The following is a 13505-nucleotide window of genomic DNA, read 5'->3' as shown; positions in this document are numbered from 1 at the left end:
CAAAAGAGGCGGTTTTCCAATTTTGGGTTCAAAGTTCCCTTTGTGGGAGACGCACGATTTAACTTTTTTTTTTCGGCGTGTTTTTTACTGCCACTTGGCTCGACCTTCTTTTTCTTTTGCAAGTGTACTCACATATACCCTCGGCTTTGACCGGTTTTCTTGCGCAGTTTGGTAGTAGCAATTCACAATGGATGCTCAACAAGACGATTACGATGACGACACTTGCGTCCAAACGAAAAGTTATTTTGAACACGAAAAAGAAACACTCCAACTGGTCGATGCTCTTGTGCACGATCCCGAGTCGGGTGCAGCCGCATTGAAGCGTTTAAATGACATTGTAGGTTTGCGAGAGAGAGATATTAGGATGAGCTGACACCGTTACTCACTCGAATCGTGGCATCTTGCAGTTCGATACGTACCAGGAACAAGCTCATCTTCTCGATCCTCATCTCGACGCACTGATTCAGCCTGTCATTGCCAAACTCCGCCAAGATATCGAGCAGACCACCCCAGCTGGACCGGAAGCGACGCATGCTCTCTTCCGTTACCTCTACCTGTTAAGCAAGACACGCGGCTACAAAACCATAGGTAAATCAGGATACACGATCCATGACAGATAAACAATGGGAGAGTAGCTGACTATTCCCTCTTCCAAAAAAAAAAACCATTCAAATGAATAGTCAAATTCATGTCGCATGAAGTGAGTGATCTGGAACCGGTATTTGATTTCCTGAGTTCGCTGGACACTTCCATTCCAGACTATTGGGAGAGCCGGTACATTGGTCTTATTTGGCTGTCGCTGATCTGCATGATTCCCTTTGATCTGAAACGCGTCGACAGCAGTTCCGAGCATGAATCACAGGTATCGTAGCCGTCCTTACTCACGCCCGTGCCGTACCGTCCTTGGCCATTCACATCCCAACTTCCTTTAGATTCCCTTGATTGACAGAATGCTCGCATTATGTAAACATTATCTAAAATCAACAGGCAAGGAGCGGGATGGTGCGAGTATCCTTGTTGCGAGATTGTTGAGTCGGTAAGCGTTAATTATGGCAATGCTGGATATCCCGGTTTGGAGATGCTGACCTTGATGCGTAGCCAAGATCTTTGCGGCAATTATCTCGTGCCTTTTATCGAGTGGTCGATGAAACGATTAAATGAGGATGCCGATGTTTTCGAGGTAAATGCACATGGACGGCTCAATAATGTATGGACAACAGGCAAAGACTGAGTGCGACTTTTATTATCGTAGGCGACGGGAATTCTCACGAGTCTGTGTATCACCTTTCAAATTTCGCCTCGATCCGCCTTGTTACCCACATTGGACGATTTCATGATTCCTTTATTATCCATGCCGGCTTTGTGTGACCGATTTGCCAATAATTCCCTGATTCGAAAAATTCGCATGAAATTGACCCAGCGTGTCGGTTTATGCTACCTTAAACCGAAAGTGGCTTCGTGGCGATACCAGCGAGGTAATACGATGGTATCTTTCTCATTGTTTCCGTACTAAACAATCTCCTGGGATCAGGCAATCGATCCTTGCGTCAAAATCTTGAAGGCACGGTACCTGTGAGCGATAACACGATGAAAGCTGGACTAGCGACAGAGAAGCAAGAGGAAAGCGACGACGATGAGGACGACGACGACATTCCAGATAATTTGGAAGTAATTATTGAGATCTTGCTCGGTGGATTGCGTGACAAGGTATAGAAGGAAAACAACATCACGACGGCCGTTCAATCACTGATACCGCTGTCACTGTAGGATACCATTGTACGATGGTCGGCGGCCAAAGGAATAGGACGAATTACACAGAGATTACCGCGTGATTTGGCGCAGGATGTAGTGAGATCGTTATTGGAATTGTTTGAGGAAAATACATTGGTGAATCGAACCACGAACAAGTTGGATCTTACGGCTGTATCGGACAATACCTGGCACGGCGCGTCGTTGGCAGTCGCTGAATTGGCTCGACGAGGTTTACTGTTGCCGGATCGTCTCAAGGAGACCATTCCATGGATTATTCATGTAAACACCATCACTTGAACTGGCTTCAAAAAAGCGGTTTTCTTCTGACATGGATTGGTCTGTAGGGACTCAAGTTCGATCTGAAACGTGGATCACATTCCATCGGATCGCATGTGAGGGATGCGGCTTGTTACGTTTGTTGGTCCTTTGCTCGTGCCTATGCGCCTCACATTCTCGTCCCTTTCGTCCAAGAAATCGCTCAAAACTTGGTCGTAGTGTCAGTATTTGACAGAGAGATCAACGTCCGCAGAGCAAGCAGTGCCGCGTTTCAAGAAAACGTTGGGCGACAGGTAACACCCATTGGTCCCAAAGATGACCATCACACCTCTGCTCACTTTGTACATCCCTTCTAGGGTATCTTTCCACGCGGTATTGAGATCATTCAAATCGCAGATTACTTCTCTGTGGGCAACCGAACCAATGCTTTTATGCATGTGGCGGTAGAGATAGCCAAGTAAGTTTCATCCAATTGAGTCAGTGGGGAATAACATGAAAAAAGAAAGATATGGTCCTCATACCTGCGACATCCAGGTTTGAAGAGTATCGTTATCCACTCATTGATCATTTGGTCACTGTTACGGCGCGACATTGGGATAAGACCATGCGTATCCTTGCGTCGCAAGCCATCCATTTATTGGTTCCATTGGCACCCATGTATTTTATCGACAATATTCTCCCTATATTGGCAAGTATACTGTTCTATATGCTCGTGGCGATCCACCGGTTTTGTTCACACTCAGGACCATTAGATACCCATGGCCGTTTCCAAAGATATGCAAATATCCCACGGAGCCATGCTCTCCGTCGCCGAAATATGCTTGTCACTGTATTCGTGCCGTCAGCAGGACACGGTCCTTGATCACCATTGGCAGAGCCAGCAAAGTCTCATCCAGGTAAGCTATTTTCTGCCGTTCGACTAGGCTGTGCAGATGATTCACCGTTTACCTAGTCCATTGCATGCATTACGGCCCTACTTCCGCCTCGTTCACTGACCACGTTTGGCTCAGAGCATGTGCGTGAAGCGGCATGCCACTTGGTAGAATGTTTAGCACGGACCTACTTCCCTGTATTGGATGTGGAGGGGTCAACGACATTGATGGCATGGAAAACTCTGGTTCATACGTCCTTGGAGCGTAAAGAAGAGAATGTGCAGCAGCATGCCGTCTACGCATTTGGTGCTCTTTATGCGACGTATCCTCTGTCCAAAGAAGAACTGGATGACTGTATCAACAAGATCGCGTCCACGCGCTTTCTTTACGGAAGACGAGGGTATGCTTTAGCTCTGGGAACCCTCTCTTTCCATGCTGTAGAACGGCACGCTTGGCTTCACAACGTGATTATGGCACTTTGTTGCGCTACACGCATGCATGTAAGTCTTGTTTACTGAGCCAACTTTGGTGTTGAGGATGCACAACATGTGATGCTCATCAGATTTGCAGGAAGAGCAGCAAGCCAACGACGCTGAATCCAAGCGCAATGCTGTGATTGGTCTATCGCATCTCCTGGAAAAACTGGAAAACAATGATCTTTTACTGAGTAGGTGAACCTGTTTCTAGAATACCACCACTGTGGCAACTGACTAGTTTCGTACACGGTTTCCAGTTTCCGAATGTGATCACGAGCACATATTGCAGACGTTGCAGACGTGTTTGCTGGATTACAGCACCGATCAACGCGGTGATGTGGGGTCTTGGGTGCGTATGGCGAGCATGGATTGTTTGGCGTCCCTCATTCCGCGCCTAGTTCAGTTACAGTGTGCAGGCGCCTTGACCTGCGTGTCGTCGGCCAAGAAGGCAGAAATCATGGCCGGTTTGCTAAAACAGGGCGTGGAACGCATTGATCGAGTAAGAGCCAATGCCGGCACGGTAATCCGTGATTTTATCTATGCGAAACAAGGAATTCCTCTGGACATACCGGGACAATCTATGTTGGAAAAATACATTGCAAAGTAAGAAAAGAAAGGACGCGAGTACAAAGAAAGATTTCATCCAATAACCATGTTGCTTTTTATTTTTTCTCTTTTTATTCCAGAGATCTCGATTGGTCTTCGCCGGCCATGTTGTATCCTGTCATGGTGAATTTATTGGCGTTGCCTGAATATCGATTTGATCTGTTGACGGGTCTGATTGCTAGTGCAGGCGGCATGACAGAATCATTGGTAAGAAGCTAGTGTTCTATGGTAAATAAAAAGCGTCCTTTTTAATTAACCTATTGTCATTCACTTAGGTTCGTCATTCGAGCGCTTGTCTCATCGATTACGCAGATCGGCTGCCGGTGACGGCAGACGAAACAGATCTTTGCTTGGAGCTTGTCGCCACCGATATCCTTCAAATCTTTGCCAACTACGAAAAACAAGACCGAGTCACTATTCCTCTACTGGATGTCGTCGGATTATTATACGAATCAGCTGTGTTCACAAAAATTAGCAAAGAATCCATGTAAGTGGGATTTCGCGAAAAAGTTGCTGAAAAGTAGTTGCTGACAATGCTTAACAGCCATAGCAAAATTCTACAAAGTACTCGCAAAGAAGCTCTGCGGTGTAAATCCATTCGCAAATTGCTGGCAGTTATCAAAATGTAATATTTGGAAGGAACAAAAAATTGGAGGGATAGGCAAATCTCACATTGAGGTATAGATATGTGGGGTTGATGAATATGAATGGCACCCAAGTCAAAATCCGTGCCATGCAACAAATGCTATCGTATTTGGTTCATGCTTTTCCTCGAGTAAGTGGTTCCTTGCATATAACAAAAAGACAAAAAACAAACTAATTTTATTCGTTATGAAGATTCGCATGGAAGCGTCAGACCAGTTATATACCTATTTATCTTTACTGGATGCCGAAGACATGACGGATGGGACTATGGCAGCGGAAGAGGTGCTCACCACGACGGACTGGTAAGATGATAACTCACCCAGTTGACATTGCCTTCACATGACCCACTTACCAAACCACATGTTGTTTTGCTGCAGGGCGGATTCGGTGGATCAAATCAAACCTGTGCGAGACACTTTATATGAATATTTTGCTATTCCAAAGCCTGTGCTGAAATCAACGAAATAGACACATTTTTACATTTTTTGGAGATTCGACCAAAATTTAAGATTCCGCCAGAAGCGGAAGGTCTGAAAGGCGGTGGCTTGTGTGTGTGTGTGGATCTGGTGGTCTCTTGGACAGATTTTGTCTTTATTTTTATTTTTTCTGCTTGTTCAATATGCGTCTTCCGAAAAAGAAAAAGTTGGGAAAAACCCTTAACAAATTGTTGACCAAGGTTTCCAAGCAAAACGCGGCTGCAGAAAAGGCGAAAAAGCGGCAGGAACTATATGAAAAGTCTAAAAAGAATGTGGTGGGCAAGACCGGTACGCCACGACCCAAACCGCAGTACAGCTCGGCAGATAAGATTCTCCTGATTGGCGAAGGCAACTTTTCATTTGCACGATCGTTGGTGGATCACTACCTTACGGAAGGCTCCGAACAATTGTTCGCGACATGTTACGATACCGAGGCGGTATTGTATGAAAAGTACGGCGATGAAGCAAAAGACAACATTGAAGCGGTGCGTGTCATGGGCGGCACTGTGCTGTTTGAAGTGGATGCGACTCAGTTGGCCAAAGAAAAGGCACTGAAAAAGCATCGCTTCTCAAAGATCGTCTTCAACTTTCCCCACGCAGGTCTCGGTATCAAGGATCAGGATCGCAATGTACTGGCGAATCAGGAATTACTATCAAAGTTCTTTTTGTCGGCCGAGCCTCTTTTATCGGATGGAAAAACCAAGGGGCTTGAAAAGGACATTGACCAAGACGAGGAGGATACCGAGCAGCACAACGACGATTACAAAGATCCATTGCCTGAAGGCGAAATCCACGTGACAACGAAAACATGTAAGCCTTACAATTTGTGGTCTGTCCGTGGACTGGCGAAATCGACGGGCAAACTCGCGGTGAAAACAACGTATGCTTTCCATTGTGAGGATTTCCCCGGGTATGAGCATCGTCGTACGATTGGATTCAAGAAAGGGGTCAGCAAATCGGATAATGCAGAGATCGTGTCGGCTGAGCCAAAGACGTTTGTGTTTATTCGCAAAGCGGCCATGGACGAGGAGATTGAAAAGAGTGTAAAAGGTTCCTTGAAACGCAAAGCGGAGCAACGTAAACCAAACATCAAAAAGAAACGCAAGCGCACCAACGATGCATCCAACCACAGCAATAACAACGACGATGACTCTGATTAGAAGATACGCTTTCATTGTATATATCCCAACCGATTTCTTTTTTTTTGACCTATCACCTATTCGTTTCTATTTTTTCCTTGCATTTTTTTCAACTGTATTAAAACACAAACCTCATTTATGCATGCGGACTATGAATCGATGGACCCAAACAAGCCCAAAAAAAGAAAAGGATACAAGAACCTCAATGTTAGGCATCTTGAACGGGCTGTCTCCATGATATTACTGTATGTTTGTTTCTCTTTTGGCCTCCCTGTCTTTTACAACAACATGTCATTGTTTTCCATATAGGCCTTTTTTTTCTGAAGGAGCAATTACTGTATTATTGTTATGATTATTGTGACTTGAGCCGCTTGGGTGTTTTTTTTTACTCTCTATTCTTTTTTCGTGATGTTTAATCAATCCCCATGCGACCGAGCTGCAAAGCGGGTTGGCTAGTCGACCAGTCGTGCCATCAGTTATATTGTTACTTTTTTTTTTCTTCAGGGCTGGCATTTTTTCAGTGCCCGCCATGCCGGGTTGGACGGTTGTCAGAGCGGACTAGTAAATATCACCGCAAAGCTAGGTTTACTATAGCCTCCAACGTACCGATGCTCATGAAGATAGCCATGCTCTTTACTGAGGAGCTAACCGATTGCTCAGGCAGAAAGGAGGAGGTACAAAAGAGGAGATTGGGGGAGCGGGTTTACCATATGAAAAAAAAATAGTTGCAAGCATAGAAAAAAAAATTCTTACTTGCACTGGTTTCAGGGGCTTTGCATGTTGGATAAACAAGAGGACAAAGGAGGGAACGGGATAAAGAACTCTGAAAAAAAAACGCTCATCGAAAAATGAATAGAAAAAAGCAAACCAGAAGAAAAGAATAAGGCTGGACAAGAGAATACAGAATCAAAAGTATGTTGCGTTAATGATTTGTTGATTGACCTGACAGTGCACGGAGGGTGTAAAAAAAAAAAAAAAAAAGAATCGTCTCTGAAAGGATAAGCGGCTCATCGGACAGTATCCGTCAACTTTATAGTCACACAATCCGTTTTGTGATCATTTCTATCTTTTTCATCTCTTTTTTTTCATTTATTTATTTATTTATCCGCTTTCTCAAACTTGCACACTTTTTTTTCTCTTTTATGACCTCAACAGCAGTAAGGTAGTGAAAAATCGATAAGACAAAAAGAACACTCAAATATCACCCTACTGGTAACAAGTCAACCATCGTATTTGACTTGACTGACACTGTATCCTCGGATATGACATTTTGGTTGTTAGGGTCGCCTTGCGTGTTAGGCCACTGACACACAGAGAACAACTCAGTAACTGCAGCGAATGCCTTACGTTCATTCCCAACGAACCTCAAGTGCTCATTGGCACCGACAAGTCATTCACCTACGATCATGTTTTCGATACTACAGTGGGCCAGTCCCACGTTTATTCTACCGCCGCAGCCCCACTATTGCATAAATTTGTCGATGGGTAAACGTCGTCTCAGCCTCTCTGGATTAAAAACCACGAGATCACCAAAAAGAAAAATAATGACGTTTATTCTTTGGATATATTAGGTTCAATGCGACTATCTTGGCCTACGGGTATGCGCTTTTTATATTTATATATATTTTCATTTCATCCTACACGATAGTAGATAATAGAATAACGCACTGTTGAAACACGGATGGCGGCGTTATTTTTTTGTTTTTTGGTACTTTACGTTGCTTACGGTGATTTGTTTTAAAATGCTAGTCAAACGGGGTCCGGTAAAACCCACAGTATGGGAACTGGCTTGGCCAGCAATGCCAATAGTGAAGATGAAGGTAAATAGTCTGTAGATCAAACATACGCATGATCGTCGCTTTATTTTATTTTTGTTGATATGCGAGTGCCATTGGTGGAAAATTGGCATACTATACTAACGCATGAACGATTTTAGAAGGCATTGTGCCACGATGCATTGTCGAGTTGTTCAGAACCGTACAGCAACGTGTTGATGAAGACCCAGATTACAGCTACGAGATTTATGTGTCGTTCTTGGAGCTCTACAACGAAGAACTCATTGATCTCCTGAATCCACAAACCATGCAAAAAAAGAAATCCGGCAGTTCCACAAGCGCCGTCGAAGTCACCATACGAGAAGATATCGCCGGTAACGTGTACTGGAGCGGTGTCAAAGAAGAACGATGTTACAGCCCTGAAGAACTATTAGGGTACGCTAAAACATTCCCCCCCCCTTCCCGCGCCTCCCCACATCCGCAAAAATCTATCCATATATTGATGCGTTTGTTCCTTTCTCTATTAGCTTCTTGGCCAAGGGGTCATTATGTCGAACAACGGGTTCCACCGATATGAACACGGTGTCTTCCCGTTCCCACGCGATCTTTTCAGTCATACTAAAACAACAACGCCCTGAAGAAAACGGCAATGGCAAAGTCGCCAAATCTCTTGTCAGCAAATTCCATTTTGTCGATTTAGCAGGCTCAGAACGAGTACGTATCCACTACCCTCTCGTTTTTGCTTTTGTTTAGAAGCAATCTCCCAAGGTTGTGAGCACCACTCGTAAGACTGACTTTTGCTTCACCTAGCTGAAACGAACAAATGCTCAAGGAGATCGAGCAAAAGAAGGCATCGCTATCAATGCGGGATTACTTGCGCTTGGCAATGTCATTTCTGCGTTGGGCGACGAGCATCGACGAGCAGCCCATATACCTTACCGTGACAGCAAATTGACACGGTTACTGCAAGATTCTCTGGGCGGCAACAGTCGAACGCTGATGCTGGCTTGTGTCTCACCTTCCGATACCAATTTTATGGAAACATTAAATACCCTTAAATACGCTAATCGTGCTCGGAATATCAAGAACCGGGTCACCATTAATCAGGATTTTGCCGGCAGCTCTATCGAAGTCAACCAGCTTCGCGCTCTTGTCACGCGACTACGCATGGAACTTGCTTCCATGCGCGCAGAAGACGCCACCGACCATTATGCGGGATCGGCCAATCACCGCGAGAACGATGTACGCACGCTGAAAGCTGAAATGGCGCGTTTGCGCGAACGGCTTCAGGACATGTCGGCAGAATTAATTCAAGCAACCAGTGAACGAGACACCCTTTTGATGGAACGTGAACTGGGCGAATTCATGGAAAACGCAAGCGACGAGCCAATTTCAGACAATCCCGTAACGGCGGACGAGACGACCTCATCGCGTTTGCAAACGCATCCCATGATTGTCAAATATCAGCGCACCATTCAGGAACTAACCAATGAATTGAGTGACACTCGTGATCGATTGACATTCCTCGAAAATGTGAAACCGTCCATGCAAGCCATGGCGATGGCCAGCACCTTGCCTACCCATTCCGCCAGTTTTTCCAGCTCCACCAAACCCAGTACCGAAGCTAGCATGTCCGGTCAACGTCGTCGTCGTACGGTGCGCCGTCGTCGTCAAGGCAAACTCAGCGCCACCTCAAGCGCCACCAGCATGACCGCCCACTCCATTCGATCCACGCGACGGTCCAATGTGCCCCGCATAGCAGCCCGTACACGTACCAGTTCAAGTGTCATTGAATATGAAGACGAAGACGAAGGCTTCAGCCAAGACTCTCAGGAACACACAAGACAAGAAGTTAAAGACCATATTGCCAAAGCGCGTGCCGATATCCGCAAAAGTATGGAAATTCTTCAGCTCATCAAGGTAAGAAACCGGACGAGACAGAAAATAAGGGAAAAGAATAGGAAACTCATGCATATCCTGTAGCCTTTGGAAGAATCGCCCGATGCCTGGGAAAATGAATTGACGGTATGTCAAAAAATTCCCTGACTAGTCATAATCATTGTATGTACTAAGAAAAACTCCAATATTTCATTGATGCAGGCATTCAAACAATCGGAAGAGTCACTTCATCGCCACACACCATCCGATGATGAAGGCATGTTTTCTTCCGCCTCATCACCTGTCGAGCCAAATGCGCGCGACATGTTGGATGAAATTCAGTCTTTGGTAACACCGCTTCTCTCTATTCCCAACCTTTTACAAACCAATGACATGCATAACTCATCTCTTTGTTACTTTCTACTAGGCCGTATCCGTATGGGATCAAGACGAAGAAGCAGAAGAAGAACGGTCGACCGCGCCTTCTGAAGACAGGGCGGCATTTTCCAATACAGAGGGTAGCAGCATGTCGAGTTACCCGGATTCCAAACCATCGTCGCTGTCGCGTGAATCACTTCATTTCAATTCAAAACTGACCCGCATGCTGCATCAGATCCAATCGGACATCAAAGTCAAGGAGGAACTGGTATCGCATCTTGAGAAATCCGAAACCGAATATACCTACATGCGACGAAAATTCGACGACAAGATCCATCAGCTGCAATCCCAACTGTGCGAACTTCAAAAGGAACGTGACACAGCCCTGATGCGACTCCGATCCAACATTGCCACCAAAGCCGATATTTCCAATCAAGTGCGTGAACGACAACAATCCATTGAAATACGCCATGCCTATGAAGCCAAAACCAAAGCATTGCTGGCGGAAATCCACGAGTTGAAGCGAAAATATGCTCAAACCAACATGACGATGCAGTCGCATCGAAACCAAAACGAAACCATGTTGAAATCGCTCAAGGTGAACGTCGAAACGCTGAAGATGGAGAAGAAACGCATGATCAAGCGCATGAAGCAAGAAACCGAGCGGGTAAAAGAACAAATGACGATGCAGGAACGCCGTATTCAGCAGTTGCAACGTCAGCAAATGGAAGCGAATTCGGCGCGACGACGTCTGGAACGAGAACATGAAGCACAAAAACTGACGTTGAAAAAGCGCAACGAAGAAGTCATGATCAATGCCAGTCAGCTGAAACAGCTTACCAATATCCTCAAAAAGGCGGTGCGTGAAGGGGGCGTGCTCGATGAACGCTTGCTCGGTAAAGTGTCGCACATCATGGGCGGCAGTTTTGCCATTCTCACCCGTGGCAACCACGGCTTCTCACGGCGGTTTGGACGTAAGAAGATCAATCCCATTCCAGTTCACATTCGCGCCACACGAAAGAAGGAACTACTGGATAAAGCTGTCGGTCAGTACATCCAAGGAAAGCAAGCGTTGGTGGAAATGGAGCAACTTCTCCTTCGTCGTGAACGCTTGGCGGAAGAAAAGCTCGAACTTGTCGAAGAACGCAAGCAAGTGTACCTTGCTGAAAAGCAGAATGCCGGGGACACGGGGGAAACCATGGACACCATGGCGCTGGAATTCATGGATGAACGCATTGAACTGATCTCGGCAGAAATCTCGTATTTGTCGGCTCGTATTCGTGCGCTTCAATCGGAAGCCGCAGGAGAAGTGATGCGGGGAGACGATGGAGCGGTGGAAACGGCGCCTCCTCCAAGAGTGGAAAAGCACGTCACCTTTGCCGACGAGATCATTGCGGATGATGCCGTCAATGATGAATGGGCTGATATGGATGCTTTTGAGGAACAGTACAGCGTTCCATCACACGCAGCGCCTGAAATGGCTTACGATATGACCACCAAGCTCTTGAAATCATTGGAAGCTGACGAATGTGTACAAATCATTGAAGCTCTCGTGGACGATCTAATGAATCTTCGGATGAGCGAATGCAACCGACAAGTGACGATGCAAAACCTGGAAAAGACGGTCCTCGACTTGCGTCGCACCTTGGTCGTCATGAAACGCGCAGCTATTGCCACCACCGTAGAAAACGAACGACGTATTCGCAAATTGGAAGATCGAAACAGCAACCAGCATCAGCACGAGGATGAGGACAGTGCTATTGATGTTAAAATTGAAGAGTATATCAATAACGGCAATACCATTTTCGACAAAATTTACGAAGATGGACTTCGCGGTTTGATCAGTACGCCAGAACCGGCCATTGGTCATGATTCACGCGGCTCATCGGCTATGTCGTTTGATGGGGAAGCTACTATCACTCCGTCACCAACCCAACCGAATCTACCCATCAACAGTGTCACGGTCTCTGGCCCGCCCATGGATAAGATGGTGCGAAACATGATGATGACCCGTGACTTGACGCCTTCACCTGACCGGTTTTACAATATGATCCAAAAGCGAATCTCGTGGCAACAACACAATACCGATCCTTCCGAGTCTCCTATTCCCATGACGATGGCGAATCCCGCAGAATTTGCACGCTACGCTGCCGACCGTGATTCGTCCACGTCGTCTATTCGCAGCAGCCATTTACGTCGCTCGTCGTTGCAATCGGATTTTTCGTCATCGCAATCGCAAAATTCGTGGCACCAACCGACAATGCATCCACCCAAGGTGGTGATGGCAGCGAGTCAGTCGTTACTTCGTAAACGGTCGCATTCGTTACAACAGCCACCACCTGCAGCTGGCAGACGACGTGCATCTTTCCGTGAACTTTCGTTAATGAACGATGCCGCCCCCTTGGCCGTGGATCAAGGTATGGATCCTTATCAACAACGAGTTCACGCTCTACCGCCTTCTTCTTCATTGGCGTATCCACGGCAACCTTCGTCCAGACGATCGTTGCCTCCTCTCCCTCCTCCCAGTGGCGTGAGCATGTCAACAATTGAACGCTGTGGCACACCTTCATCGGGCAATGTATTTGATCGACTCTCTCAGACCCCGACACGAGCGTCCAGAGCCAAGATGGCCCATCGACACAGTAGCGGCAGTGTGGATGAACTCCGACATCGTTGGGAAACAGAGCAACGTTCCATCCCAGCTTTAGCTTCAGCAGCAGCAGCATCAGCAGCAGGTTCAGGTTATTCAGGGTTCGGTGATGATCAAGAACAAAGGATACGTGCATAATTAAGGACACGACATGTTGATTACAGCTTTTTTTTTATTTATTTTTTTCGTGTATACCCCATTTTCTTATTCCCTACGATATACGTTTTTATTCTATTCTTATTTGTTTCTTTGTTACCCTCTCTATTTTTATTTTTTTTTCTGTTTGAGTAACCAAGTGACAGTCTTTTTCATGGTATTGAAATTTCTATCATCGTGAACCGACTGCCAAAATGTAAATGAATGTGTATGGTTATTCACAGCTAAGCCCTTGAAAAAACTACGACCTGTCGTTTCTATTTTTCAATGACATGTGACATTCAAAAAAAAAAAAATTAATTGGCATGGTACAATGGTAAGCAAAGGCAACATGGCAACACTATTCAAAAAAAAAAAAAAAAAAAAAAAAAAAAAACTCAGAAAATGGGTGGACGAGAAAAAAAAAAGGTTTGGATGCATCCCTTG

At 45.7% G+C, this 13505-nt stretch overlaps 4 protein-coding genes across 4 annotated transcripts; all 4 read left to right on the top strand.

Annotated features, from left to right (window-relative positions):
* Positions 1-9: 9 nt before the first annotated feature.
* Positions 10-5123, top strand: BYT42DRAFT_564767 (tubulin folding cofactor D C terminal-domain-containing protein). The gene is made up of 21 exons (XM_051567784.1): positions 10-337; positions 408-588; positions 681-862; positions 933-1036; positions 1099-1180; positions 1253-1475; positions 1532-1707; positions 1768-2031; positions 2097-2321; positions 2385-2485; positions 2563-2716; positions 2781-2924; positions 2981-3400; positions 3471-3567; positions 3634-3979; positions 4063-4189; positions 4258-4469; positions 4527-4607; positions 4667-4757; positions 4820-4929; positions 5005-5123. The coding sequence occupies exons 1-21, from the start codon at positions 188-190 to the stop codon at positions 5093-5095; spliced, it is 3561 nt and encodes a 1186-aa protein (XP_051424239.1). The 5' UTR covers positions 10-187; the 3' UTR covers positions 5096-5123.
* Positions 5124-5246: 123 nt separating this feature from the next.
* On the top strand, positions 5247-6480 carry BYT42DRAFT_593034 (uncharacterized protein; the record flags this gene model as incomplete). Its single annotated transcript, XM_051570667.1, has 2 exons — positions 5247-6180; positions 6455-6480. The coding sequence occupies 2 exons, from the start codon at positions 5247-5249 to the stop codon at positions 6478-6480; spliced, it is 960 nt and encodes a 319-aa protein (XP_051424238.1).
* A 785-nt stretch (positions 6481-7265) lies between these two features.
* On the top strand, positions 7266-8013 carry BYT42DRAFT_564765 (P-loop containing nucleoside triphosphate hydrolase protein). The gene is made up of 3 exons (XM_051567783.1): positions 7266-7404; positions 7524-7727; positions 7814-8013. Exons 1-3 carry the CDS (start codon positions 7385-7387, stop codon positions 7914-7916), a joined length of 327 nt encoding a protein of 108 aa, XP_051424237.1. The 5' UTR covers positions 7266-7384; the 3' UTR covers positions 7917-8013.
* Positions 8014-8019: 6 nt separating this feature from the next.
* Positions 8020-13061, top strand: BYT42DRAFT_544921 (uncharacterized protein; the record flags this gene model as incomplete). The annotated part of the gene is made up of 7 exons (XM_051565783.1): positions 8020-8062; positions 8179-8452; positions 8545-8731; positions 8828-9937; positions 10001-10042; positions 10118-10243; positions 10323-13061. The coding sequence occupies 7 exons, from the start codon at positions 8020-8022 to the stop codon at positions 13059-13061; spliced, it is 4521 nt and encodes a 1506-aa protein (XP_051424236.1).
* Between the last annotated feature and the right edge of the window lie 444 nt (positions 13062-13505).

This window comes from Radiomyces spectabilis (genome assembly GCF_025331425.1).
Source record: "Radiomyces spectabilis strain NRRL 2753 chromosome Unknown BYT42scaffold_5, whole genome shotgun sequence".
NCBI classification, from domain to species: Eukaryota; Fungi; Mucoromycota; class Mucoromycetes; order Mucorales; family Radiomycetaceae; genus Radiomyces; species Radiomyces spectabilis.
This window is presented reverse-complemented; position numbering and strand designations above follow the sequence as displayed.

What these genes read in the sequence shown, in the direction of transcription:
- BYT42DRAFT_564765 (XM_051567783.1), top strand. Translation starts at nt 7,385, where the DNA reads ATGACCTCAACAGCAGTAAG. An exon ending in ATGACCTCAACAGCAGTAAG is followed by an intron (nt 7,405 to 7,523) that starts GTAGTGAAAAAT and finishes TTTGGTTGTTAG; the next exon opens with GGTCGCCTTGCGTGTTAGGC. An exon ending in TTGCATAAATTTGTCGATGG is followed by an intron (nt 7,728 to 7,813) that starts GTAAACGTCGTC and finishes TGGATATATTAG; the next exon opens with GTTCAATGCGACTATCTTGG.
- BYT42DRAFT_564767 (XM_051567784.1), top strand. Translation starts at nt 188, where the DNA reads ATGGATGCTCAACAAGACGATTACGATGACGACACTTGCGTCCAAACG. An exon ending in GTTGCGAGATTGTTGAGTCG is followed by an intron (nt 1,037 to 1,098) that starts GTAAGCGTTAAT and finishes CTTGATGCGTAG; the next exon opens with CCAAGATCTTTGCGGCAATT. An exon ending in TGGTTCATGCTTTTCCTCGA is followed by an intron (nt 4,758 to 4,819) that starts GTAAGTGGTTCC and finishes TTCGTTATGAAG; the next exon opens with ATTCGCATGGAAGCGTCAGA.